This window comes from Ipomoea nil, unplaced genomic scaffold, assembly GCF_001879475.1.
Source record: "Ipomoea nil cultivar Tokyo-kokei standard unplaced genomic scaffold, Asagao_1.1 scaffold2922, whole genome shotgun sequence".
Taxonomy (NCBI): Eukaryota; Viridiplantae; Streptophyta; class Magnoliopsida; order Solanales; family Convolvulaceae; genus Ipomoea; species Ipomoea nil.
In genome coordinates, this window is record NW_017619350.1 from 608,170 (window position 1) to 635,470 (window position 27,301).

Genomic DNA, 27,301 nt, shown 5'->3' on the forward strand with positions numbered 1-27,301 from the left:
ATAGTCAGGATTGTGACGCCCCACCAACAAATTTTCAATAATACGATGCCATAAAATCAAATTTCCAATCTTGATAATTAATTTTGGAAGACCAAGTCTGAGAACCTTCCTCTTGTCCTCCACTTCTGCACTGCGTCGTTTACCATTGTTCCACCAATCATTACGGCACTCACTCTCCGGTCTCCACAAGTCTTTCGCATGATCATTTCATGATATAAACATATAAGAACTATTTTCTTTATGACTTTTCCAAGATACTCCGTACTATATTACACGGTGCATATATATATGCGTAGGTGCTGTCTAAGGACAGACAAAGCTGAGGTTTGTGCGCAGTACGAGAAAGATGGGCGCGCCAAGAACGAGATACTATGTGGTCGCGGTTGTGCTGGGAGTGGTTCTCAGTGCCGCCATTCTGTGCAGCGCCGGAATCAGCAGCAGTTATGTTCGGAAGGTCGAGAAAAGTGCGGATATGCCGCTCGACAGTGATGTCTTCCGCGTGCCTCCCGGATATAATGCGCCTCAACAGGTCTGGGTATTCGAATTCTCGCTTTCTTAGCTATGATATCTTCACAAGTTTAAATTTTGGTTTGAATTCTTGCTTTCTTAACAATGGCATCTTCAAAAGTTCAAGTTTTTAAGAAAATGCATAGAAAAGCAAGCTGTTTTGAGGTTGAGTTTAAGGTTTTTAGCTGTATTGAGCTGTTTAATTGCGCACTGAAATGGTGGGTGGTTTGTGAAAGGTTCATATCACACAAGGAGATGTTGCGGGGAAAGCAATGATTGTTTCATGGGTGACTGTGGATGAACCGGGTTCGAATACAGTGCTGTACTGGAGTGAGAACAGCAAACACAAGAAAGAGGCCAAAGGAAAAATGAAAACCTATAAATACTTCACTTATACTTCGGGTTACATTCACCATTGCACCATTAGGGATCTTGAGGTAGTTATTTCCATATACAACTTTTCTGATTTGTGTTTGATTGAGATACCTTCTGGGATTGATTTCTAATTGAATTGGCAGTACAACACCAAATACTACTATGAGGTGGGGATTGGGAACACGACTCGAACCTTCTGGTTCATGACACCTCCTGAAGTTGGGCCTGATGTTCCCTATACGTTTGGTCTTATAGGTAAACCATTCTTTACCTGATATCCTGATGGAAGTTGTAGCTAGGAGTCGTATTTTAATGCAGTCGGTCCAGTTTGAAAGCTATGTTTTTTCTCTTGGAAAGCGGTGAGGAAATGGGATGAATGCTTAGCTATTCATACCCTTCACCTGGGAAGTCTGTTGAGCTGTTTTGTTGCAGGGGATCTTGGACAGAGTTTTGCCTCAAACCGGACACTCACACATTATGAATTAAATCCAAGAAAGGGGCAAACAGTTCTGTTTGTTGGCGACCTCTCATATGCAGATACTTATACTAACCATGATAATGTAAGATGGGATACATGGGGTAGGTTTGTTGAGAGAAGTGCTGCTTATCAACCTTGGATTTGGGCTGCAGGAAACCACGAGATAGATTTTGCCCCTGATCTTGTGAGTAATCATAGAAAACCAAATTCCTTTTACTCATATCTTGTTGTTTTAACTCTCAACAAAGGATTCATTTTGATGGTTCTACCATGATGTTCTGACAATTAAGGGTCAATCTCTTGCAGGGCGAAACAAAACCCTTCAAACCTTTTACTAACCGGTTTCATGTTCCCTATAAAGCATCAAATAGCACTGCTCCTCTTTGGTACTCAATCAAGAGAGCTTCAGCATATATCATAGTTCTGTCGTCATATTCAGCATATGGTAAGAAAATTGACACAATTATTACTTAATTCATGTTTATATCCTCTAAAAGTTGATGCTTTTTAATTTATAGGCAAATACACCCCTCAATACATGTGGCTTAAACAGGAGCTGACAAAAGTTAACAGGAACGAGACACCATGGTTGATTGTTCTTATGCATGCTCCATGGTACAACAGCTATGACTATCACTATATGGAAGGAGAAACTATGAGAGTAATGTACGAGGAATGGTTTGTGGAGCACAAAGTTGATGTTGTTTTTGCTGGTCATGTTCATGCTTATGAACGCTCGGTATGTGAAACCAAACCTTGTCTAATTAGTGTCGGCCCTGTTTGGTAAATGGTTGTTAGCTGATTGGGTTAATTAGAGGGTATAATTAACTAGTTGATAACATTAACTGATTGTAGAAATGTGTGTGATAAATTAGCTGTTTATGTTGGTTGCAGGAGCGCATATCGAATGTGGCGTACAACATTGTAAATGGGAAATGCACGCCTGTCCGAAACCAATCTGCCCCTATATACATCACAATTGGTGATGGAGGAAACCATGAAGGCTTGGCCACCATGTGAGATATATCATTCTATTATATTTCAGACTTCATTGATATGATCTGATGATGTGGTCTCATTTGCAGAAGCAGACTAACTGATTTCATCTCGAGTTTATTTTTGGGTTGCAGCATGACAGAACCACAGCCAGAATACTCGGCTTTTCGCGAGGCGAGTTTTGGGCATGCCACACTTGACATCAAGAACAGAACCCACGCATACTATAGCTGGCATTGCAATCAAGATGGATATGCAGTGGAAGCAGATTCAATGTGGGTTTCGAACCGAGTTTGGCATCCAGTTGATGATTCTACAACTACCATCTTCTGATACCATAACTTTTATCCTCTCTTTTTCTCTGTATTTTAGTGAACTCCTTGGAGATTAACTTTACATTTGAATCAATAATAGTTTGAAATGCCCTCATTGAGCTTGTCATTAGAAAAACATAAAACATGTCTACAAAAGGCAAAATTCCCTTGCTCCAAAGGTCCTCTTACCTCGGCCCGAAATCATTGTGACTCAAGTCAAGTCTGGATGGGAATTGGGAAGACTGGTGCATGGTGCAATCTCCATACTTCAGTCAAAACTCAAAATCTGTGTGGAAAAAAAAGAAAAAGTAATGGGCCCACTGGTATCGTCTGATGAAAACAAATGACGTGCACTAGTTCATAAGGCAAATTATGCTCTGGACCCGTGTTCACATTGAATTGTGGACACGGGCCCAAAACGACGTCGTTTTTAAAAAAAAACGCGTCATTTAGTTAAAAAAAAAAAAAATTTCGCGCGTGTTTTGCCGTTAACGGCGTTATTTTATTTTTTTTTTGATTATGAATGTACAGTTATGCCGTTATGAATGTACAGTTATGCAATTATGAAATTATGAACACAGAGCTCTAACATTATGAACTTTCAATTATGAACATATATAGTGATAAAATTATGACCATGGAGTTTTAAAATTATGAATATAGAGCTTCGAAGATTATGAATGTACAGTTATAGAGTTATGAATCTACAGTTATGGAGTTATGAATCTACAGTTATGAGATTATGAATCTACAGTTATGGAATTATGAATGTACAGTTATTGATCGAATTATGAACAAAGAGCTCTAACATTATGAACTTACAATTATGAACATATAGTGATAAAATTATGAACATAGAGCTCTAAAATTGTGAACATAGAGCTTCGAAAATTATGAATGTACAATTATGGAGTTATGAATGTACAGTTATGACGTTATGAATGTACAGTTATAGAGTTATGAATGTACAGTTATAGAGTTATGAACGTACAGTTATGGAGTTATGAATGTATAGTTATTAACATATAGTAATAAAATTATGAACATATACTTCTATAACAAAGTAATCTGAAATTAAAAAAAAAAAAAAAAAAAAAAAAAGGAAATAACAGTGCCTAACGGCACTGTTACCCGTGTCCAGCAAGCATGCTGGACACGGGTCCAAGGCATAACGATTGAGTTCATAAGGAGAAGATTTTATGGGTATTACATAGGTAATTGGCCCACTGCTATCGCCCATGTAGGCCCAGACATCTCACATCATACGTCACAATTGTTGAATGCTGAAATACTAGTCCATACCATCCTATGTCCAAAGAACCTCAAATAATGAATATAGTTGAAAATAATTGCCAATGCTTATAATGTCAGTATAAAGTGGAGTTGTTATACCATGGACAAGAGTCCACCTTGCAAGGTAGATTATAGTCTTAAACGACGTATAAATTATGTATTTTTTAGAATTGAAATTGTGAATTTCTAGAATATAAATTGTGTTTCTAAGTCAAAATACAAGAAATTTGTGAATACAATACAATATTATTAAATCATAATTTGTTAATATTGTGTTACTGCAGTATTTGAAAGGAACTTGTAAATACAAAACAAGGTAATCAATTACATATATGTTAACATTACATGTCCGTAGTATACAAATTATGAATTTTTAAAAAATAAATTGTGAACCTTTCGACTCAAATTCACCTTGCAAGGTGAACCCGGGTCCACAAAATAATTAGCCTATAAAGTGGTATAAGATAAAAGAGTAGAGACCCTCACCAAAAAAAAAATATAAAAGAGTAGAGACAACTCCGAGAAGGATGGTCAAATTGGTGAAGCGTGATTATCTTTACTTTTTATTGGGTTAATTATAATAAATTAGGAGGTGAAATCATAAGATAATAATCATAATATATCATTATTCTTTAATCAATTTGTAACGAAATAAAAATAAAAAGAAAATGAGGAACATCTAGCAGATAAAGTAAAGTACTGTATGCTGACCTGGCTGTTGTTGCAATTTAATAATTTATCATGGACCATGCATTGTTGATATAAAATTGTGTTTCAAATAAAAAATACAATACCTTACCCAATTGAGTCAGGACAAAATATGTTTTATTATGAATTTTATTAATATAATAAGACTATATTATATTTTTTTTAACATATATATAAAGTTATTAGTCACCAATTTTTTCAGTTATATTATAAATATTTATTATTTGATTAAGATTGTATGGAGTAATATACTGTATATTTATTAATTTTATACCCAGCAAAAAATGTAACTACATAGACTCTCATTTTTTCTTAGTTGAGACGATTATGAAATGAAAAATGATATATATGTACTTCTATAGGTATAACTTCCGTCACGTGTACAATTCAAATTTTTTTTGGTGTACCAATGATTTTCATCGTCGGACATAGTGACTAATCTCCTTTCTGAATTATAGGCACCTCTTTTGGATGGGATAACTGGCCTGAAGATTTTTTTAGTATTTTAAAGTGTCCATTACTCAATATTTATGTGACCTATTGTGTTTTATCTTTCTATGTATGAAAATTTGTCATACGAAATACAGATTGAGAATAGTAATTTCGTATTTAATTTATATAAGGTTTCTTTGTTTGTTTGTTTGTTTTTTTTTTTAATAAAGTATAAGATGCTCCAAAACGACATGAATAACGTTGCAACTTGCAATGCTGGCATTTTTAGCCGGCTAGATGATTTGTTAAAAGAGTTTGGTATGAGCACTCAACTAACGTTACATCATTGCACAAATATTTATTTACTTTCGTCATACTTATTTTTCCAATTAATTAAAATTTTAAAATATTACATGTATTCAATATGTACTTCTACATTGTTTTCAACTAAATTTTCCTATTTATGTCTTACTTTAGTTGCTAATTTGCTATGCCTTTTTTTGTGCGTCTGTCCCGCTCTAAACGGATATTATTTGACTCTTCTGAATCCAGCTCTTCCCGCATCAGCTAAAATAAATTCCAGCAACTCATCTGAGGATCCTCTAAAATCGTTGTGCCACAACCCTTAGTGTAACCAAGGTTAGCAAGAAAGTCAGCACATCTATTATCTTTCCTAAACACATACAATATATTTTTATTTTAACTTTTCAATCCTTATTTTTTGATGTAATAATAAAACTTTTTTGAGGAGAAAAACTTAATTCAATAAATCATGATGAAGACAGTCAACAACAAGGAACAAATGAGGGGTATTAAACCATTCCCTCAACTTGACATAAAAAAAAGCCTCCCGAGCAACAATATGAGCAGCACAATTCACAAATCGCCAAACAGAACGAAATTTGACATCATTAACCATAGATGTCAATTCTTTAACATCATCCACTAGAAAACCAAACAAAACTTTTATATTCAATAATTACTTGAATGAACTAATGAACACTTGTTATCACCTTATTGAAACAACTAGAACGCCCGTAAGGAGGGATTGATAATGCTTTATCATTTTTTAAGCGTGTAATTTGCAAATCTTTTAAACACTTTTATAATGTGGTCATCCTCATTTATTTACATATGAAGCTGATATTGTCTTTTCTAGATTTCTGTAGTATTAAAAAAAAAAATTGATAAAGACAAGGATAACAAATACCAATAGATTAAAAAAAAAGAAAAAAGGAAGAGGATATATGGTGGGCATTGCATCAACGCCAAGTGGCCTTTATATCCACGGAGGTTTAAGGGAGGGTTTAGGTCTACCAACTGGTAGTTAGGGATTGCACTCCTTAACCAATCAAATTCAAAGAAGCAAGTCAAGCAAACACCAAATCACAACAATAAGGAGATACCAAACACAACAAAGCAATGCCCAAAAACAGATATGGAGATTCAAAGAGAAAGCAATGGTTTGTCTTGTTGAACTTCTTCACTTCTTCTCACACTACATAATAAAAGAAACCTTTTTTGGAGCTTTCATGTAGATACAGGGAGAGAGAGAGAGAGAAAATGATAGAAAGAGATGTGTGTACGTGCGTGATTCTGTATAGTCACTGTTAACTCTCACGTGGGTATGGATAGAATGATGGATAGATGATATTTTTGACAAGGAAAGGAACAAGGGCAAAGAAAGGGAGTGATGATTTCTTCTGCTACTTCGGATTCGCAGCACTGAAACTTTTTATGTTTGGATACAAGGAAGATTGGTTCCGCAGATCGGAGCTGTTCTGTTCCCCAACAAGATACAATTTGATACAGGTTTCCAGGTATTGTGTTCTGTAAACAATTATTTATCTGTTTTGACTTTATATTTTATTCATTCTTTTTTTTTTTTCTTTTCCTGTAATTTTTGCTCTTTTCTTTTGCTGAATGCTGAAATTGAACCTTTCAGATTCTAATTTTTAGTATTACTTGACGTTGACATAGTTATCTAGCCATAACTTTCTTCTAGCTTTCTGTAAATACAATGAAATTTCTTTTTTGCAAATGCAAGAGGAGACCATCCTTCTTGAACGTTGACCTGAAATTTATGTCAGTTGTGATGTGTTATAAATGGTCTGATCAGTCCTTTGTATCCATGGCTTTAACATGTTTATTTTCTGCAAAATTTCTGCTAGGTTATAAATCAGGTTTCCATTTGTTAATGGGTGACTTTCATATACAATGTTTAGTTCTAATTATCATGTGTTAAATGGGTAACTGTTGCTCTATTCTGGGCATTTTTTAATTTGCAGGATGCTATGATTGTGTAATCAGAATCTTTAAGACTTATAAGGTGATGACCTAGAGGAAAGATGGCTACTTATTTTTCCAGTTCCAACAATCAGAAAGATGCCTCGAATTTTCTGTATTCAAGGGAATCTTTGCCTGGTTCTTATTCAGAAGCACAAGCTGTTCCTGGGAATATTATGATGTTTATGAACTATTCATCTTCGTCTGGTTTATGTTCTGACACCATAGCTGAGAGCTCTCAGGAGCAAAGTCGCTACACTGATATTCCGTCTATTGGATCACAACAGGGAATTTCAAGCATCAGAGGGTCGCAGATTGGAGCACATGATTTGAGTATGTGGAAAGATAATAGGAATGAGATGCTAATGATGCACCACCCCATGGGAGGTGCTCTAGATGTTCTTCAAACTGCACATAGCATGCAGGGTCAAGGATTATCCCTTAGTCTTGGCACGCAAATCCCAGCGGGAATTCAAGTTTCACCTCAGAATCCTTCCCAAGGCTTCACATCGTTCTTGAGTCCTCCATCCATTCCGGGTGAAGGCAATGGCGGGAATAGATCTTTTGGAGATATTGATGATTCCCACGCAAAACAATCAAGGGCCATGGAGTATCTGCTTCCTGGCTTTCCGAGCAGCTATGATGCAATGAAAATGGATGGTTCTCCATATGGGATGCCAAGTATCGGGAGGGCTTTCCCAGACTCTAAGTACTTGAAAGCTGCTCAACAATTACTCGATGAAGTAGTTAATGTCAAGAAAGCTGTAAAGGAGCGCGGTTCTACTAAAGTGGAGGTAAATGGTACGAATGAAGTAGATGCTGATTCGAACTGTAAATCCTCAGATCCTCCCGTGACTGGATCATCTTCGAACCCACAAGAACCAAATGAGCTTTCGGCAAATGACAAGCAGGAACTGCAAAACAAACTCACAAAGCTTTTCTCTATGCTGGATGAGGTAAATAAACTTATCCAACTCTTTGTACCTACCAGTTTTTATTAATCTCCAAGTTTCTCTCGAGACACACTTGCATTGTTGGGGAATGTTATTGAAAATATAATATGTTAATTGCCACAGATTGATAGAAGGTACAGACAATATTACCATCAGATGCATATGGTGGTGTCTTCATTTGACGTTGTAGCTGGTGAAGGGGCAGCTAAACCTTACACGGCTCTTGCACTTCTGACAATCTCCCGTCACTTCCGCTGTTTACGTGATGCAATAAGTGGCCAGATTCGAGTATTACAAAAGAGCCTTGGCGACCAAGATGTAGCGGATAATAATAAAGGGGTTGGAATATCTCGCCTTCGTTACGTGGATCAGCAGCTCAGACAACAGAGAGCGCTTCAGCAACTTGGTATGATGCAACCACACGCTTGGAGACCACAAAGGGGGCTACCCGAGAGCTCTGTTTCAATCTTGCGTGCTTGGTTGTTTGAGCACTTTCTTCATCCGTGAGTCCAAAATGTTATTTAGTACTTTATAGCTTTTTCCTTACCATTCTTATTTTGTTCGTTTTGTTAGACATGTTCGAGCTAATCTAAATGGTTCTTCTTTTTCAGCTACCCAAAAGATTCTGATAAAGCTATGCTAGCAAGGCAAACTGGCCTAACAAGAGGCCAGGTATGCATATTTCATTGTTTAAGTATTAGCATATCCAGGCAAACTAGCTGTGCCAATCTTAAATTTTCCTTGAAAAAGATGATGTTAATTGCTATGCTTTTCCGGTTTTCTTGATGTCATAATGTTTCTATAAGCTCAGGTCTCAAACTGGTTCATCAATGCCCGAGTGCGACTTTGGAAGCCCATGGTTGAAGAAATATACAAAGAAGAGTTTGGTGATGCTGAATTCGATTCCAATTCTTCATCTGAAATTGCACCAAAAGCGACAGAAAGTGATACTAAGGCCTTCGATGAAAAGGAAAAAGGTTTCCAACCACCAGCAACTTCTCCCGGAGATGAGCCATCATGCATCAGTGGCAAATTGTTTCAGCCGAAGTCCAATCGTGCTTCTAACGTAGAAATGGTGGAATCAAATCTTGGCATCAGTTTCCGAGATGGAGACCACGTGGAAACTGATAGTCAGTACGAGACGGGGGATCGAGGAGGGGCTGCAGATACAGTTCTGCAGTCAAATGGAGCCCACAATAGATTCATGTATCCTGCATCTGCTTACCACATGCCAGAGCTCGAAAGGTTTGGAAATGGGAATGGGAATGGGAATGGGAATGGAGTTTCACTAACGTTGGGATTGCAACAGTGCGAGGGCAGCCATAATTTTGTCTCAACAAGGGAAGACGACGTGTACATTCCTTCAGCTTCTTCTGTGGAGCCCGAGGCGGGTGATTTCAACTACATAGATCCCGAGAACAGGCAGCACCAGTTTGGCTCGTCCCATCTCTTCCACGATTTTGTAGCATGACAGCATCTCTTCGAGTTTTGAAACCGTTATCAGATAAAGAACGAGGAGCAGAAGCTGTGGAGCACATTGTACTCTCTATAGCAAAGATTGATCTGTAAATTGTTTTTTTTTTTTTTTTTTTTAAATCTTTTTATTGATACACTTGAGAACACTTGTAAGACTGTTTTGGTATATTTCAATGAGCTAAACATTGATGGTTCCATCTCTTGGATGACAGAAAGAACCGCATTGAAAGGACAATATCTCCTTTGAAATCCTTATCAGCATTTTTTATAGCCTTATAGGGGGAGTACACATTTACTGGAGATTACAACATTATAGAGTTTAGCCTCGAAACTTTTGTTATATGGTGGGTGTAATAAGTCTAGATTCTTATAGGTTTCACGTTTCTCTTTTCCTGGTATGGAAAGAACAAAAATAAAAGGTTGTGTTATGCTAATATGTATGTTGTATCACTTTTTTGTTTCTTTAGGGTTTTTTTTTTTTTTTTTCTCCATGTAAATAAATAATTTTTTCGATTACTAAACACACCATATTATAAAATTTTGACTCGTTGAGTAAAGACGTGGTCTGACAAAAAATAAGTATATACATATATTAATACAAGATTATTCTTCTACAATATGCACAGTTAGAGGATGGAGCTTGGTAAATTTTAAGTTTGACTTTTTACGAGAGCAGCCTATTAGTCTAAAATTGAACGATTACAATTTACAAGATGGGTTTTATCTAAAAAGGTATTTTTTTCAAGTAATAGATGTGTGTTCTGTTTGGTAAAATAATTAGCATATCAGCTAATTTAGTTTTTTGACTTTGTTAAACAATCAATACCAGCTAATTTAGTTTTTTGACTTTGTTAAACAATCAATACTTTTTTTTTTTTTTTTGAATGCTACTGGTTCTATTACATTGTAGTATCTGTTCATATACTTTCTCAACCTACTGAAACACAGAGAACCAATAACGTCTCCACTGAGGCTCGAACTCATAATCTTCCAAATGGAAGTCCAACCCGGATACCATTGGACCACATAGTCCTGGAACCAATACGATTGTTTGATTAATTAGCTTTTTGTAACAACTACCAAGGACTTTGTAGTCCGATAGTACCACGTTGCTTCCCTATGTGGGAGGTGATAGATTTAAGCCTCAACGCTTTTTGTAATAACTTATTTGTTTCAAAATGCTAAAGTTTAAAAAGCTGTTCAAAGTATATTTTTCAACTAACTTTTTGAAAAAATCAATGTAATTAGTTATCAGCTAACATTTAATTTATCAAACACTTTTCTACAATCAGCTAATTCTATAACCAGTCAAACTCACTAATACAATCAGCTAACAGTCATTTACCAAACACCACGTGGGCTTCTTCTATAAATTAAAGAAGATGGATGGGTAAAGATTGGAGTTTGATTGAGAGTTTTTTGCACTTTTGGTCCCACGACTATAGTGGCACTAGCAGAATTGATTCACGACTTTTGAACCTTGCAATTTTAGTCCACGACTATTGTTTTTTTTGCAAAAATAGTCCTTCCGGCCACTTTTCCGTCAAAATTCCACCGGAAAATTTTTTTTATCCATTTTTAACAGGGCTAAAATTGACATTTTACTTATCTCAAAAAATAAAAGAAAAAAATTGACATTTGACTACATACAAATTACTGGGCTACATACTACTGCCCCAGGCGGCGGAGTTCCTGGAGCAGGTAGGGCTGTCAGTAAGCGGCGGAGCGGCCGTGGCGTTCCCTGGGCTAGTTGGGTTATCCGGCAGCAGCATTGGAGGCGGAGCCAGCACGCCTGCGGGATCATCCGAAGACATCGAAAAAGCTTCGTTGTATAGATTTCCGGCGAGAGAAGCGACGAAGATTCTCAAATGCAATCGCTTTTACCTTTCCGTTTTATGTATTTCCTTTATATTTTGAGATAAGTAAAATATCAATTTTAGCCCTGTTAAAAATGGATAAAAAAAAAAAATCGGTGGAATTTTGACGGAAAAGTGTCCGGAAGGACCATTTTTGTAAAAAAATCAATAGTCGTGGACTAAAATTGCAAAATTCAAAAGTCGTGGATCAATTCTGCTAGTGCCACTATAGTCGTGGGACCAAAAGTGCAAAAAAATCGTTTGATTGAGTTGAGAGTTAATTTCGTAATGATTAATACAATGTTACTTCGTTCTTGGCATAGTTAGGTTATGGTATTTTTAGGAGTGTAAAAAAAAAAAAAAACTTAAAATCAAGAAAACACGGCAATGTTTGACCTTAGCAGTATCGGCAAGTAGAAGCGCAGCCTGCGAAGAAGTTTAAAAAGGCATGCCGCATCGGAGTACAGGACAAGAACATTTTGAGCAGTGATTACGCCTTCGTGCAGCGACAGAGATTTCTCTTTTAGAGTACTTTCCTCGAACTCGAACTCGAATTTTCCGGCCAAACCCCGTCTAGATTCTCCTTTCTGTCTGTCTATGTAGTACACAACGTGGTGCTATCGTACGACGTCACACTCTACCCTCTCAGTATCTCTCTTTATCTCCTCTCATCTCATGGCTTCCGAGGAACAGATGTCCGCAATCAAGGTATGTGTTTCTGAGACAGACACTGTATGAGGTCTGCAAAATTGGTTCTTTGCTCCAATCAGTTTCTGAATTTCTCGCTTGAGTTTATTGCAACTGATGGCGCTATTTGACTGTTTTTAGGCCGCAAAAGTACTCATGGTTGGTGCCGGTGGCATTGGCTGTGAGCTTCTAAAAAACCTTGCTCTCTCTGGCTTTCAAGACATTCACATCGTGAGTTGAATTTCTGCCCTACTTTTGGAGTATTCTCGATTTTAAAAACATGAATTTTAGGGTTTATGATGAACTTTTTGGGGTTTAATGGCTGGGGTATCTCTGGTGTTTGTAATGATAATACGAAGCCACTTTCTGGTTGAGTGGGCTGGAAAAACTAAGTGAAAAGGGCATGCCTTAGATGGTTTTGCTTTCTGTAATTTGCTCCTTTCATGAATTTTTATTTATTTATTTGCAGGCTAAACTCAGTTGTGATTTTTTAAGATGATTCTTTGATTAGGTCTAAGTGAATTTTATTACCCCTAAACTAAAGTTTCATCCATTTATGGATGTTGAAGGGTAGTTATCTGAGAGTTGAAGTTAAATCTTAGGATTGGGAACTAGTGAAATTCTATATTTGAGGGAAAAAACAAGAATTTCTGTAAAATGATAGGACTTGGTGAGTAGTGACTGATGAGATTGGAGTAGTTTCATGAAATTATGAGGAATGTATGTAAACAATGGAGCTATGGCATCTGCAATGCTTTGTTGTTATGTGTCAAAATGTGACAAATGAGAAAATTGGACTGATTGTCACTGCTGTCTTTGACACTTCAATTGGCAGGACGGGTTCCACCTATGTTTTGATATCAAGTAGATATATATATTAGAAGATATGTATACACTTTACAGCTTGGTTTATATAAATGATTAACGATTTGATCCACATGTATTTAATTTTTGGGGTTTTAATTTGTCATTGTTCCTTGTACTACTTTGCAGATTGACATGGACACAATAGAAGTAAGCAACTTAAACAGACAGTTTTTATTCCGGCAGTCTCATGTCGGCCAATCTAAAGCCAAAGTGAGTTTCTTCTCATATCTTAAGTTGCAATATTTTGGCATATTCAAAGTTCTCCTGTTATAATGCTTTCTCAAAATCTTACCCAGGTTGCTAGGGAAGCTGTCTTAAAATTTAGGCCTGGAATAAAAATTGAACCTTACCATGCAAATGTTAAAGATCCCAACTTCGGTGTTGATTTCTTCAAGGAATTCAATGTTGTTCTAAATGGGCTTGACAATTTAGATGCTAGGCGACATGTGAACCGCCTTTGCTTGGCAGCTGGTGTTCCATTGGTTGAGAGTGGGACAACTGGATTCCTTGGACAGGTACTGTTGCCACCTTATAGATTATTCACGGGTGTTTGATAACTGATTAGGGTAAGATGAAAGTTTTTGACGATGTGTAAATAGGGAAACTGATTATGATGTTATGAGCCAGTTTTGATAAACAGCTTTAACTAAGTGCTTTGACGATAAATACTTTTTAATAAGCTCAAAACAGCTTATAAGGATTTTCCCTTTTATCTGGTCTATGAAAGTTTTTTCTTTCAACTTATTTAAATAAGCCTGATGAAATAGTTTGTGAAAATAACCTTAAAAATGGTTTTCAAAAGTCATAAGCTTATCCAAACATAATAAAGAACAAGTGAAAAAGGAGCATTTCTCTTTTTCTTCCAGACACACATGCACATATTCCTGTCTGCCTGTCAATAATATGCATGTGGTTTTGCCTCTTGTTCCTACCAGGTTACTGTGCATGTGAAAGGAAAAACAGAATGTTATGAGTGCCAGCCTAAACCAGCTCCTAAGAGTTACCCTGTGTGCACGATTACAAGTACTCCTTCAAAGGTATTGGTGACATCTTTTCTCCAGAAAGCTATTCTCGTTAAACAAAATTTCTTGTTCAACTACTCTACTCTATTTGGTGTTACTATCATGTTGGGAGTATAGATGTGGGCTCATTCTATTTCTGACATGATTATTATGTGCTGTTGAATATTAAGCAGATTGGGCTTGTCATAAGGCTTCCACTTTGCATGATTTTGTATGACTTGTCCCTTTAAGAATCTGCTTTGACACAACTTTTGATATTTTCAGTTTGTTCACTGCATTGTATGGGCAAAAGATCTGCTTTTTGCAAAGCTTTTTGGGGACAAGAATCAGGCAAATGATCTAAATGTCCGTTCTAATGATGCTTCTAGTTCGTCAGAGAATGTGGAAGATGTCTTTGAGCGTAGAGAAGGTGAAGATATCGAACAGTATGGGAGGAGAATATATGATCATGTTTTCGGTTATAACATTGAGGTAGCTCTGTCAAATGAAGAAACATGGAAGAATCGCAACAAGCCGAGGCCTATCCGCATTAAAGATGTGTTATCATCTGAAGAGACTGAACCGAATGGAAATGGAAATGGAGATAGAAATTCAAAAACCAGTGATCCCTCTTCAGTTTCTGCAATGACATTACTGGGTCTTAAAAATCCTCAGGAGCTGTGGAGCCTGAAAGAAAACACTTTAGTATTTCTAGAAGCACTAAAGCTATTTTTCTCGGAAAGGCCGAAGGTTTGACATGATGCCTGGCTTTGTATGTGTTTTTTTATTTCCTCTAGTTTGGCATTTACTCTGTTATGTTACATGCTTATGGTTATTAAACTCTATCCCCTCCCTCTTCAGGATGTTGGTAACTTGAGTTTTGACAAAGATGATCAGTTAGCTGTGGAATTTGTAACTGCTGCCGCTAATATTCGGGCATCTTCTTTCGGTATCCCATTGCATAGCCTTTTTGAATCAAAAGGTATTGCTGGCAATATTGTGCATGCTGTTGCTACAACAAATGCTATTGTTGCTGGATTGATTGTGATCGAGGCAATTAAGGTGCTGCAAAATGACGTAAAAGACTATAGGTAAGTTGAATTTCTTATTTTGTATTGGATAAGTGGTAAATGGGTCAAATTCCTCAAGTCCAGTTATTTACTCGAGGAAGCTAAATGCAACAATTAAATTTTTTTTTTTTATTGGGTACTTTTAATATTAATACCTGGTGAAGTAGTCTTAGTAGACCTCCTAATATCCCAAGCCTATTAGTTTTGACGTATTACGACTGCCATTCTAATTTGTAGGATGACATATTGTCTTGAACATCCTTCCAAAAAAATGCTTCTTATGCCAGTCGAGCCATTTGAACCCAACAAATCCTGCTACGTGTGTTCTGAGGTATAAACTTAAATTCATGAGCAAAATGCATATGTTTAACTGAAGTCGTTTTGATATTAACTTTATTTTGATCCCGTGCTATACTTGTTAACAGACTCCTTTGACACTTGAGATCAATACTCATAGTGCAAAATTGAGAGATTTTGTTGAAAAGATTGTGAAAGCAAAGCTTGGCATGAATTTGCCTCTGATAATGAATGGAGCAGCACTTCTTTATGAAGTGGGAGACGATCTTGATGAAAAAATGGTTGAGAATTATGCAGCAAACCTGGACAAGGTATGTTACTTTTTCCTTTACCTCTTTCGTTTTTGGAGTTATCTTTATGTTGTTATAGTAAAATGCTTCTATTCATTTCGATCTTTTTTAGGTGCTATGTGAGCTTCGACCTCCTGTTAATGGTGGTACCATTGTCAACGTTGAGGATCTTCAGCAGGAGCTTACCTGCAATATCAACATTAAACATAGGTTTGTTGCTTCCATTAAATTTTGTTTAGTTGTGATTGTAAGGAAAGAATGATTATTTTCTCATTTGATGATCGATGATATTGTATCTTTTGTTATATCAGGGAAGAGTTTGATGAGGAGAAGGATCCCGATGGCATGGTTCTATCGGGATGGACTCCAGTTTTGGCGAGTGAAAACAACAATAAGACAACACATGACAACGGGGCAAGTTCGTCTACTGCTTCCCAAACTGCCCCTCTGGATGCCAACGAGGATGACGACTTGGAAATTCTTCCAACCGGCACTGCAATTTCTCCTGGAAAGAAAAGAAAGTTGTGTGACACCAACCCCGATAGAAAGGTGGAAGAACTCGATGATGATGGGGATGGTTTTGTTACGCTCGATGGGAATTCCGATGGTAGCAAGAAGCAGAGGGTTCAATAATGATTTTCCGGGATATCTACTAGTCTCTCTTGTACCTTATAGGAGGAAACAAAGTATTGATTGTTCTAGTTTTTTAACTCCTGAATTAATCCTTAGGTGCTGTACCCTTCAATTTTAACTTATACTTGAAACCCCTCGGTTGATCACATTTTGATTTGTTCCTAATCATTTAAACGAGCGTCGACTCTGACTTGGAAACAATGTTGGTTTAAGGATACATGATTAGTGTAGTTTTTGTCATTGCATTTTTCTTCATTCTCTTCTTATAGCTACTTTTTTGCTTTCTGGGTCCATATGATAGAAATGGGATGGAAGCTATATACACGGAAACTCTCCAAGATTTAGGCCCGGTTTGATAACATAGTTATTAAATTTTAGTTTATTTGATCATTATTAGCTGCTTGATTTAATTAAACAATCAATATAAGTGTTTGATTAATTAGCCTTTTGTTAAAAAGCTGATCAAAACAATTAACAATCAATATGAGTGTTTGATTAATTAACAATCAATATGAGTGTTCGATCAGTAATCAGCTAACAACTATTTAGCTTTTTGTTAAAAAGCTTATCAAAACAGTTATCGAATTATCGATTAGTAATCAGCTAACACAGTCAGTAGTACTAAAAAAAACACTGTACTATATGAAGGAAGGAATACAAAAAGGACCCACAATCATCTATCTATCTGATCAACCCTGCCTACAACTATGTACAAGTGATGAATTAACGTTAAAGACATTGCAACATAAAACTAACATTGTAACTAAGGATGAGATTATGTTGCTGCTGCTTCTTCACTCTTGAATTGGGTGCTAATACTAACAGGCTGCTGCTGATTTCAAACTACTCATGACTGAAGGGATTGCTAGAGGAGGCAGTGGCGGGCGAAAGCACAGCCGGGGAACTTGGCCCTGCAAACGACTTGATTTCGTCGTCGGTTTTCCCCATTGTAGACGCCTCTTGCAGCTGCAATGCATATTCAAGATTCCACAGCACATCTCCCATGGTAGGCCTATCAGCCCCGTATTCTGCTAAGCATTTCTCTGCAGCTTCTGCAAATTTCCTCATTGATTCTGGGTTTATTTGCCCCGCCAGGGTGGGATCTATGATCTTTTCTAGCAACCCTTTTCTCTTCCATTGCATTGCCCACTCCGCTAAGTTCATCTGGTCTCTTGGTAGCTGTGGATTAATGGCGGGCCGCGCGCATATTACTTCTAGAAGAACAACCCCGAAGGAATATACGTCTGATTTATCTGTGAGCTGTTGTTTTCTGAAGTATTCTGGATCCAGGTAGCCGAAGCTGCCTTTCACGGAGGTGCTCACGTGATTCTTCTCCGGCCCGGAAGATGCGTTTTTGGACAACCCAAAATCTGCCATTTTTGCGACCAACTTTTCGTCGAGTAAGATGTTTGTGCTCTTCACGTCCCGGTGGATTATCCCCTGCGCCGCGCCGGTATGCAGGTAATGCAGTCCCCGGGCGGCTCCGATGCAGATTTCCAGGCGTTGTTTCCATGAAAGCGACGGCAAATTCTTGCCGTAAAGATGGTCCCGTAAGGGGCCATTGGACATGTATTCGTAAACCAGGATCATTTCGTTGTTTTCGTCGCAGTATCCGATGAGGGATACCAGGTGCCGGTGCCGGAGTTTGGATAACAACTGGATTTCCGTCTGGAATTCGTGTAAGCCTTGTTCGGATTGCGGGTTTCCTCGTTTCACGGCGATTTTGGTTCTCTCGTCCACCAATCCCAAATACACGCTGCCGAACCCTCCGATTCCGATGATTCTGGTCGTCTCCCAGTTGTTGGTAGCCTCCTGCAATTCCGAGAAAGAGAAATACCTGCCGAATTCCGACGTTGATGAGTAGAACAAGCTCTGCCGGGATCCTAACGGAGTTTTGTTAGGGTTCGTGAAAGTTGCGTCTCCGGCGTGGACGGGGAGCAGCCACGACGAGATACTGCTCCTCCGCCGCCAGTCTTGCGGCCGCTTCCGCCACTTAACGGCCATCGCCCCCAACCCTACAAACGAACCGAACATCATCGCGAATCCGACAGCCGCCACCGTTTGACGGTTGCTGTCATTACCATCCGACACTCTGGTCCCATCAACGCCGAATTCTCCGTCCAAGCTCCCCACGGAATTATTCATCTTAAACACCTCCAGCCCGTTAAGGATGGCATTTCTCGTGCCCTGAGCATCGTCATCTACCGGGGAAACTTTGATCTCCAGCGGACTGGAAACCATGGTGGAATTCACCACAATATCTTTGTAATACGCCGTCGCCAACTTTCTCGTCAACTCCGATAAGTCCAGCCCCGAAATGGCTATCTTGTCGTTGATATACACGTTGAAATACAGTTCATTCAGTGACTTGCTAACGATGTCACAGAAATGGAGACGAATAAGGTACCAGAAATGAACATTAATGTCCATTTTCCAAGTGATATTAAAATCAGGTTTCACCGAATTGGAGTCGGCGAGTTCTTGCGCCGATGCATAAACCGCCGGCGGAGCAATGAGCGGGGAGCCTTCCACTACCAGGTAGGAGATGATCGCCGGAGAAACCGAGATAGACTTACCCATTTCCTTAGGGTCAAGGTATTTGGTGTCGGGGTCCCACAATCTCTGTAAGGAGTCTTGGTCGGTTTCAATTTCAGGGCCGCCGACGTTGAGGCGGTAGACGGTCTGAAAGCTGTGGGTTGAGAGGCCAAATGTCTGGGAAACGGGGAAAAGCATGGTGGCGTAATCGCTGATGAGCGGATTGGGGGCGGAGACAAACTCGATGGCGTTAACGAATGCGACGGTGCCTTTGGGCTTGAACCTCAAGGGGAAACGCTCCGTCGTCACGTTGACGAGGAACTCCTTCATGATTACAGTGGTGTCGTTCTGGAGCTCGAATTGGTGGAGGAGGACAAAGTTGTCGGCTTCGACGGTGAATTTGGCGGTCTTGAGGTCGTACCGGGAGGTGTTCAGGGGGAAGAAATGGAGGCGGATCCAATGCCAACCGGGGGCGGTGATCGGAAAAGTGTAGGTGGCATCCGCGGCGAAGACTTTGGCGGAGCGGTAAATGGGGGTGACATTAGCGGCGGGGACCGGGCCGGAAATCTGAATGTCTTTCCCGTCGTAAGCCAAGAACTCGGCGGTGGAGTTGTCGGGATGGAAGGTTCTGTTGCCGGGAAGAATGGTGGAGGTGTTGGAGCCGCAGTCGAAGAGGTAGTTATCTTGCGGACTAAACGGTTGAAAAGATTTTGCCGGGAGAGCTGAGGCGGTGTTTTCTGCATTCACGACAGGGATAACGGTGATGATACAATTAACAATGATCAATAGGGATAAGAGAAGCGTATTGAAGGTAGCCATCAATCATCAACCACGACGACCCTTTTCCATTTCCAGCCTCCCGTTGAGAGGAACAAGAATTTTCCGACGACCGACGAAAGAGAGAAAAGAAGGGATTGTGTGCTTAACAACCATATTTTAACTCCTCACAAAAACCTTCACTTTGCCAGGAATGAATGAATGATAGAGCTTCGACTCCCTCCCTTTGGGTCCAGTTTCGCCAGGCTTGTGGGCCAGGGTGAAACATTTTGCTTCACTCAAATTTATATATTATATTATATACTTCAGTTAAACTTTTAATTAAAACGATTTGAAGCATTAGATAGTAACGAATAAATCAATCACTCTAGTTAATATTTTCCCCCGTAACTACAACCGTGTTGTTGACTGGTTGGCTAAGATTGTTCTTAATAAGAATTGTGATTAAATCGAGTTTCATGAACCACTGAAAAATGTTATAGGTCAAATTGAGGTCATTGTTCTTAATAAGAATTGTGATTAAATTAAGTTTCATGAACCACTGAAAAATATTATGGGTCAAATTGAAATGTTATGGGTCAAATTGAGGTCAATAAAGCTATAATGACCCTGTATAATAGGAGTACGCAAAGTCTTTTTTATGGGTCAAATTGAGGTCAATAAAACTATAATGACCCTGAATAGTAGGATTACGCAAAATCTTTTTTTTTTTTTTTCTATGTTTGTTCGGTATCCCCTCCCTATCTCCCAAAAAATCAATCACTATAATGATACAAATCATATTTATTTATTACTACGTGCACAAAATTAACTAGCTAACTAATTAAAGCTATAAACGCAACTCACAGAAATAATTAACTTAACAGCACAACTTTTAAGTTATTTATATTATTATTATTATAATATATTATATGATATGATGATAATCTGAAGATAACTTAATTATAGTAATTAGTGATGATAGCCAGGCAGTTTCTCTTTGATCTTCTCCACCACACTCTTCTTCTCGTGATGCTCCGGGTGCAGCCCTCCGGTAGTAGTGGAGGTTACGCCGCCGTGGGTGACCGTAGCTGTAGCCGCGTGTGAATGCTCCTCCTTCTGCTGTTCTTTGTTCTTCCCGGGCAGCTTTTCCTTTATCTTCTCCGTCAGCCCTTTCTTCTTTCTTCTTCCGCCTTGCCCGTCGTCTTCAGACTACATACATACCATATTCATATTTGCATCTATTAGTTAATAATAATAATAATAATAATAAAACGTATATATAGTAGTTGTAGTGAAGATAATCGATCTCACCGAGCTAGAGCTTGAACTGCCGGAGCGGTTAAGTTGCGGCTGTTGGTACGGTTCTTCCGGGCGCTGTTTGATTACTGCAGTGTCATGAGTTACTACGTTGCCGGAGCCAACGGCGGTGGCGACACCGGTGAGGTGCATCGGATTGCCTCGCTCGTCGGTGAGGTATACGGGGTTTCCATGCTGGTCCGTCAGCTGAATTGGATTGCCATGCTCGTCACGTACAAGAGCAGACATTTTACAAGATTATTAGAGGATTGGATACAGATCAGAAATATAATGAGATATTCCCTATCCATTTTCCGTTTATTTAAAGGACCAACCTTTTTACTTTTTAGTGCATGCGCCCTCACACGTAGCATTTGGGAAAAACCCACCGCTTGCCACGTAAGATTAAGGTGACACGTGTACAGCATTCAGCCAGTCCTGCTGGCTGCTTACCGGCCGACATTAATTAACTGTCCCTTGAATCCATTATCCGTTTTTGAAGAATCCCATTTTATAGTTCGTGAATAAATAAAGAGATTAAGTTCACACTCAAATTTATAAGTAGAATCATACAATGAATCCAGTTTCAAGAAAGAAGAAGACCAAATGACAAAGAACTGTCAGTATCCATACCATTTAAGGCATTACACATTACAAACAAAATATACAACACCACCACACCGAAATTAAAAACTACTGAAGCACCAAATATTAACGCCGTAGAATATAATTAATGAAGAATTAGCCTCACTTGGATGATGAACCGCCTTCTATATTTTGGGGGCTTTCATGACGCAGACTGCTTTCTCTAGAGTAATTTGCCTTTGCACCCTGAGGAGCAACACAAAATTAATGCATGAATACTTGTTTTACAGGACATGAACAAATGATGAAAGAAACATGAACATCTACACCCCCAGATGCAGAAAGTAAAAAAGATGAACTGCAGTACGTAGTGTTCTTAATTAACCAAATACAAGGAACTATCATCTTCCAGTTCCAGATGGATGCAACACTGAGGAAATTAAAACAAGAATTCATGTTTAAATTCCATGCAATGAAAAGCACTTACTTCAAAAATTGTTCCCAACTTTTTCATTGCCATAGCACGCATCTTGAGAGTCTCCTTTGTAGCACTGGGGTCTTTAAGGACCTGAAGATCCAAGGAAAATAACACATATCAACTATATGTCAACTATGCTCAATTTCTGCTTTTATTAATCTTGAAGCTCTTAATTAATTAATAGAAAGTCCAAGCAATTTTATGATCTGAAATGAGTACTTACTGCTTGACAAACATGAGATAAAGTTGTCTCAATATCAACAACATTGATCTGCCAAAGGGAATTAAGCATGGCATCTTTCTTTTCCTCTAGAGTTTTGATTACATCTTCTTCTTTATTCTCTCCCTCAGCTGACTTCCTCACTTCCTCTTGTATTTGAAGCAAAGAGATGGCACCTGTACATTAATAGACGGAATTCCATTCTGATCACTTGAAGCTTCAACATAAATTCAAAAAATTGTAGATATTCTAATATTGTCACCTGAAGCAGCTGAAACTTGGGACTTTATGCGGTGTCCTTTATCTCGTACCCATTCTGCTAAAAATGGCACCTTCATGAAGCGTATATCCTTCCCAATTTCTTTTGCTGCTTGCCTTCTGTAAATATAACCAATAGTATGTAGCATAGCCTCGCCAAAAGCTGAAAAAGGAAAATGTAAGTACTCCTCGGTTGGAAACTGAAGACAAATAACAAATGATATTTTAACTCGCTAATTAAGGGAGTTCAAAACAAAGAAAACTTGGTCAACATATAATTCATGTGATTCTAAGTAGTATTTCAGTTTCTGTATGTTATCAGAGTCCTACATTTGCTTGCCAACTAAATGGTACTTTATTTGCAATTTTCTGACTGTAGAATATACTAACACAATACATGCTTGATAGTGGTGATGAATGAGAATTGCTGCGTGCAAACAGAAAATACAGAAAGGTTGCCCTAATTCTTGGTTTAGAAGCCTAATTGTAATTATTCATTTATTAGGTTTAAACATCTCACCTAAGTTCCATACATTCATATACATCAGCTGTTGAAGTAGCAACATGATAACATCAACCAATATTTGACACGAGATACAAACATGGACATGTAATGTCGTCCCATATTTCCTCTATCTGAATGACATAGAAATACGCAACACTCTGGTAGGAATTCTAGATTTCTAGGTGGGTGTTAGATTTCTATAACTATCGAACTAGGGTAGCAATCTGACTAGAACAAGAAAATAAATTGAGATTTCATTATGTGGTGTTAGGAATTCTATGACTAGTGGTAGTTTGTTTCTTTTCTAAGGAAATTATTCTTTTTTCTTTACTAATTTTGACCTTAAAACTAATTTTACCAAGTTGGTGGTTGGCCAATACTGCTCAACAATTGGTCAAGGTCAAGTAAAACTTCAGTGTTTAGAAACATTCCAAGAGTTTCTAATGTTCTTCACACTGCAGAGTGCAGAGAAATTATATTTCATGGATCTTGAAGTTTACACTTTAGACAGTAAAAATTGCATGCAATATATGTTGTAAATTAAGTATTGAAAAGAACGGCATAATACCAGCTTGAGAAAGGCGGCGTGCTTCTGATGTTGACCAACTTACAAACTCCTCAGTACGGCCTTCAACATATGGTTGAAGACGATCTTTTAAAATTGTTACAAGCTTCTCCTCCCTTTCCTTCTGCAATGCCTGTATGCAAAAGCAAAGAGAGTTTCAATGAAATATACAGAATGACTAACCTTTCATGGGTTAAAGTTGAAATAAGCATACCTTCAATTTATCCTGAATATTCTTTTTCCGGACTTCAGGAGGAGTAGATTCCTCTTCATCTACTTCAACAGCTGACAAAGAAGCCAGTAAAAGTTGCCCCACATAGTCTTCAAAGTAATCACTCCCAAATAGCATTCCAAAAACAGCAGCAGGGTCCACCATTGTGTCCCTAATAAAGAGAACCCCAAACGAATATAACAAATCATTCCTCAATTGATCAGAATATGTAGTGGACATAGAAGGCTATCATTGATCATTTCCTTACAACAACATTTGCAACATCTAGTGTTATTTTTTTTATGGGTGACGACCAGTCAAGTTATGCAAAATTTACAAAATGCACTGAGGTTGAAAACCAAAAACTAGCAACTGATCAGTACAACTGTACAAGTATAACACCGCTTAGTTAGGATCTCCCCCGTACATTTCTGAAAATGTATACTTACTGTTGCACTCCATCTTTCCCATGTTTGTCATAAGTTTCTCGTTTCTGTGGATCACTCAGGACCTGATAAGCCTCTCCAAGCACCTTAAACAATGAAATAAAGCCAAAGTGCAGTAAGAATGAAACATCAGAACCTTAGAACACAATAAACTCAATTTTACTTCAAAGGGTTTGCCACCAGAACACAATTATTACCAAGGAAAACAACTTAAATAGATGACTGAACAGTTAAAATTCAGATAGCCAAATTACCTGGAATTTATGAGCAGCTTGTGGATCCCCGGGATTTTTATCTGGATGTACTACCCTTGCCTAGCAGTAGAAAGAACAAGGCATGATTTAATGTGCAAGCATTACACCAGAACCAAAGTTGTTCTTGCATATGTCCCAAATTCAGTAACTTCTAATGCTGTTAAAAGGCTGAATGAAAACTACGAATGCAAAGAAACAAATAAATGTCATACAAAATGCAGAAATCTCACCTTGACATAGTATGCTTTCTTAATTTCTGCGGGCGTGGCATCCACCCCGACCCCCAAGATTTCATAGTATTCTGTGTCCTTTACCATGGCTTAAGTGCTAGCAGTTCTACAAACTATCAGTGCACTCTGTATCACTCAATTCTAGTAAAAAACAAATTATGAATAAAATGAATTCAAGTCCTGAAAAGAACACAACTAAGCTGATACAGTATATCCAGCAGCCGCAAAATCAAGGCAATCCATTAAAGACATAGCAAGCTTGCTTACTAGCTCAATATATTTCCTTATTTGTATCGAGCAAACAACGAAGTGAATAGCAAGAAGAATTACCAAATCCAAGGTGTGTAAGATCTCAATTACGTTTATTTAGATCTATAACATGCTCTAAAGATATGGATTTGAAGATGCTCGTAAGAAACGAGAAACTCACTGCGATTGAATATGGGCCGGATCTCGATGACGCCTGTCCACTCAGATTCTTCAGCTGCTGACTCTTTTTGAGCGTTTCTAACGTTGATGTTGCCACGTGTGAGCATATAACCATTAATGTGTATCTAATTATCAACTTAGCTTTTAGTTGAGATGGAGCACATGCTTCAATTTGGTATCAGAGTCAGACCAAAGGTCATAGGTTCGAATCTCAACGCCACTCGTAAGCGGTTTACCGGTCCACCCAGTTACACAATGGTGTTGTTTTCATGAAAACGAAGTTGTTTTAATTTTTAAAAAATTATTTTTTACTTATTATTAACCGTGTTTTTCTCTTCGTAATCACACAATTTATAAATTATAAATCTACAGTATTAGATTTGTGAATATGTGATAGAACTATATGCCCATAATTTTATAAATACATGTTCATAATTATAGAGCTATATGTTCATAATTTTCGATATTCATATTCTCAATTGTTGAACTCTGTATTTACAAATCACAGAACTATATGTTCATAATTTGATAACTATACAGTTTATAAATTATGAATCTACAGTACAAATATTATGAATCTACAGTATAGAAATTATAATCTTTGTTTAGAAATTATGAATTTACTATATTTAAATTATGAATCTACAGTTTATAAATTATGAATTTACAGTATAAAAATTATGGAGAATAACGGTGTCATTAACGGCATCTTACTCAACCACATGAAAACGGCGTCATTCTTTGAGCACGGTTCCACATCATAACGATTGGCGGTGAAATGTACCAACAGTCCATTATGTTAGCCCAATGAATTTAACCCAATAGCAGAACAAGCCCAAGACGATCCATTATAATGACCCAAGTCAAAAACTATAGGCCCATATATGCGGCAAATTATGCTGTGAGCATGTGTACATCATGTACATAGTGCGCACGAATCTATATCCATATTTTTTATACTGTAGATTCATAATTTCTAAAATCTTAGTGAGCTAAAATTTATACTTTTGATTTCAATTGTTGAACCATGTTTTCACAAATCAGTGCAGTATATAAATTATGGATCTACTGTATTTAAATTATGGGTCCTACGATTTTAGAAATTATGAATCTAAAGTATAAATTTTAGCTCACCGAGAGTCTAAAAATTATGGATCTACAGTATAAAAATTATGGATATAGATTCGTGCGCACCATGCAAGGTGGGCACGTGCTCACAGCATAACGATTGCACATATGCTAGTATCGCAATTTATATTGTGTACCATGGCTACTTTACATTGGCTATATTTGGTAAAATAATTAGCCTATCATAGAATAGTTGACCACTATTAACTGTATAGTTTGATTAAACAATCAATATGAGTGTTTGATTAATTGGTTTTTTGTAATAATTTATTGTACAATATATACTATTGTAATGCATTAACATTTGTTCAACATTATAATCTATAACTTTTTAATATAAGAATTATGCTTTACCTCCTCAACCACTAACAGTTATTTCATAGAATTAGGTCAAAATACATAATTTATATACTAAATGTTCACCATTTACATATTGAATGTTCACAATTTTATATATTAAATGTTCACAATTTAGTGATTTATATAATGAATGTTCACAATTTGAATTATGAACATTCTAATTGTATATTTTTTAATCCAGGTCCAGAGAATAATTTGCCCTCAACCACCTGTCTTTGGGGTCATTTTCATTTTCATCGATAGATATGGTGATGGTGCAAAATGCAACAGGGCCGTTGCAGTCTAACTAAGTTTTGAACAATTGAAGTTCTAAAATATATTTTCAAATCCCAAATGGAATTCGGCCCTAATCGAAAGCCCAACTAGTGAACTCTTGAAAGTTGAAACGTCCATTCGCTATCTTACAAGTTACATCTACCAGTATAGTTATATGCAAAAACGACGTTGTTTTATTAAAAACGTGCGTTTCCCCTTTAAAAAAAAAAAAAAATCAGGTTCGATTCATAGTAATAACATTATTTTG

General features: G+C 37.6%; 6 protein-coding genes across 9 annotated transcripts; 3 read left to right on the top strand and 3 right to left on the bottom strand.

Moving 5' to 3' along the window:
- Positions 1-235: 235 nt before the first annotated feature.
- Positions 236-2,710, top strand: LOC109161543 (purple acid phosphatase 2-like). Its single transcript, XM_019309991.1, has 8 exons — positions 236-529; positions 744-944; positions 1,026-1,137; positions 1,315-1,544; positions 1,667-1,805; positions 1,879-2,099; positions 2,255-2,376; positions 2,491-2,710. The coding sequence occupies exons 1-8, from the start codon at positions 347-349 to the stop codon at positions 2,687-2,689; spliced, it is 1,407 nt and encodes a 468-aa protein (XP_019165536.1). The 5' UTR covers positions 236-346; the 3' UTR covers positions 2,690-2,710.
- A 3,676-nt stretch (positions 2,711-6,386) lies between these two features.
- On the top strand, positions 6,387-10,053 carry LOC109161547 (BEL1-like homeodomain protein 6). The gene is made up of 5 exons (XM_019309994.1): positions 6,387-6,923; positions 7,392-8,345; positions 8,466-8,845; positions 8,954-9,014; positions 9,154-10,053. Exons 2-5 carry the CDS (start codon positions 7,452-7,454, stop codon positions 9,811-9,813), a joined length of 1,995 nt encoding a protein of 664 aa, XP_019165539.1. The 5' UTR covers positions 6,387-6,923; positions 7,392-7,451; the 3' UTR covers positions 9,814-10,053.
- Positions 10,054-12,075: 2,022 nt separating this feature from the next.
- On the top strand, positions 12,076-16,698 carry LOC109161521 (SUMO-activating enzyme subunit 2-like). The gene is made up of 11 exons (XM_019309952.1): positions 12,076-12,382; positions 12,503-12,592; positions 13,355-13,438; positions 13,525-13,743; positions 14,164-14,265; positions 14,515-14,979; positions 15,091-15,320; positions 15,537-15,630; positions 15,725-15,907; positions 15,999-16,096; positions 16,198-16,698. Exons 1-11 carry the CDS (start codon positions 12,350-12,352, stop codon positions 16,517-16,519), a joined length of 1,920 nt encoding a protein of 639 aa, XP_019165497.1. The 5' UTR covers positions 12,076-12,349; the 3' UTR covers positions 16,520-16,698.
- Positions 16,699-17,191: 493 nt separating this feature from the next.
- On the bottom strand, positions 17,192-20,033 carry LOC109161526 (probable receptor-like protein kinase At2g21480). The gene has a single exon (XM_019309957.1). It carries the CDS (start codon positions 19,871-19,873, stop codon positions 17,363-17,365), a length of 2,511 nt encoding a protein of 836 aa, XP_019165502.1. The 5' UTR covers positions 19,874-20,033; the 3' UTR covers positions 17,192-17,362.
- A 566-nt stretch (positions 20,034-20,599) lies between these two features.
- LOC109161528 (late embryogenesis abundant protein-like) lies at positions 20,600-21,562 on the bottom strand. The gene is made up of 2 exons (XM_019309963.1): positions 21,125-21,562; positions 20,600-21,022 (listed from the first exon to the last, which is right to left on the bottom strand). Exons 1-2 carry the CDS (start codon positions 21,356-21,358, stop codon positions 20,783-20,785), a joined length of 474 nt encoding a protein of 157 aa, XP_019165508.1. The 5' UTR covers positions 21,359-21,562; the 3' UTR covers positions 20,600-20,782.
- Positions 21,563-21,642: 80 nt separating this feature from the next.
- Positions 21,643-25,387, bottom strand: LOC109161527 (chaperone protein dnaJ 10-like). Of its 4 annotated transcripts, none has more exons than XM_019309960.1 (10): positions 25,292-25,387; positions 24,862-24,974; positions 24,632-24,691; positions 24,381-24,463; positions 23,935-24,103; positions 23,724-23,853; positions 22,655-22,813; positions 22,396-22,568; positions 22,182-22,262; positions 21,643-21,940 (listed from the first exon to the last, which is right to left on the bottom strand). In XM_019309960.1, exons 2-10 carry the CDS (start codon positions 24,946-24,948, stop codon positions 21,857-21,859), a joined length of 1,026 nt encoding a protein of 341 aa, XP_019165505.1. In that variant the 5' UTR covers positions 24,949-24,974; positions 25,292-25,387; the 3' UTR covers positions 21,643-21,856. The 4 variants fall into 4 exon arrangements, with proteins under 4 accessions (XP_019165505.1, XP_019165504.1, XP_019165507.1 ...); XM_019309959.1 differs by having other exon boundaries at positions 24,862-25,002; XM_019309962.1 differs by lacking the exon at positions 25,292-25,387 and adding an exon at positions 25,192-25,285.
- Positions 25,388-27,301: the final 1,914 nt, after the last annotated feature.

What these genes read in the sequence shown, in the direction of transcription:
- LOC109161526 (XM_019309957.1), bottom strand. Translation starts at nt 19,873, where the DNA reads ATGGCTACCTTCAATACGCTTCTCTTATCCCTATTGATCATTGTTAAT.
- LOC109161543 (XM_019309991.1), top strand. Translation starts at nt 347, where the DNA reads ATGGGCGCGCCAAGAACGAGATACTATGTGGTCGCGGTTGTGCTGGGA. An exon ending in TAGATTTTGCCCCTGATCTT is followed by an intron (nt 1,545 to 1,666) that starts GTGAGTAATCAT and finishes AATCTCTTGCAG; the next exon opens with GGCGAAACAAAACCCTTCAA. An exon ending in GTCGTCATATTCAGCATATG is followed by an intron (nt 1,806 to 1,878) that starts GTAAGAAAATTG and finishes TTTAATTTATAG; the next exon opens with GCAAATACACCCCTCAATAC.
- LOC109161527 (XM_019309960.1), bottom strand. Translation starts at nt 24,948, where the DNA reads ATGGTAAAGGACACAGAATACTATGAAATCTTGGGGGTCGGGGTGGAT. An exon ending in AGAAAGCATACTATGTCAAG is followed by an intron (nt 24,692 to 24,861) that starts GTGAGATTTCTG and finishes TTCTACTGCTAG; the next exon opens with GCAAGGGTAGTACATCCAGA. An exon ending in TATCTCATGTTTGTCAAGCA is followed by an intron (nt 22,263 to 22,395) that starts GTAAGTACTCAT and finishes TTGGATCTTCAG; the next exon opens with GTCCTTAAAGACCCCAGTGC.
- LOC109161528 (XM_019309963.1), bottom strand. Translation starts at nt 21,358, where the DNA reads ATGTCTGCTCTTGTACGTGACGAGCATGGCAATCCAATTCAGCTGACG. An exon ending in GCAGTTCAAGCTCTAGCTCG is followed by an intron (nt 21,023 to 21,124) that starts GTGAGATCGATT and finishes GTATGTATGTAG; the next exon opens with TCTGAAGACGACGGGCAAGG.
- LOC109161547 (XM_019309994.1), top strand. Translation starts at nt 7,452, where the DNA reads ATGGCTACTTATTTTTCCAGTTCCAACAATCAGAAAGATGCCTCGAAT. An exon ending in TTTTCTCTATGCTGGATGAG is followed by an intron (nt 8,346 to 8,465) that starts GTAAATAAACTT and finishes TAATTGCCACAG; the next exon opens with ATTGATAGAAGGTACAGACA. An exon ending in TTTGAGCACTTTCTTCATCC is followed by an intron (nt 8,846 to 8,953) that starts GTGAGTCCAAAA and finishes CTTCTTTTTCAG; the next exon opens with CTACCCAAAAGATTCTGATA.
- LOC109161521 (XM_019309952.1), top strand. Translation starts at nt 12,350, where the DNA reads ATGGCTTCCGAGGAACAGATGTCCGCAATCAAG. An exon ending in TTACAAGTACTCCTTCAAAG is followed by an intron (nt 14,266 to 14,514) that starts GTATTGGTGACA and finishes TGATATTTTCAG; the next exon opens with TTTGTTCACTGCATTGTATG. An exon ending in AATATCAACATTAAACATAG is followed by an intron (nt 16,097 to 16,197) that starts GTTTGTTGCTTC and finishes TTGTTATATCAG; the next exon opens with GGAAGAGTTTGATGAGGAGA.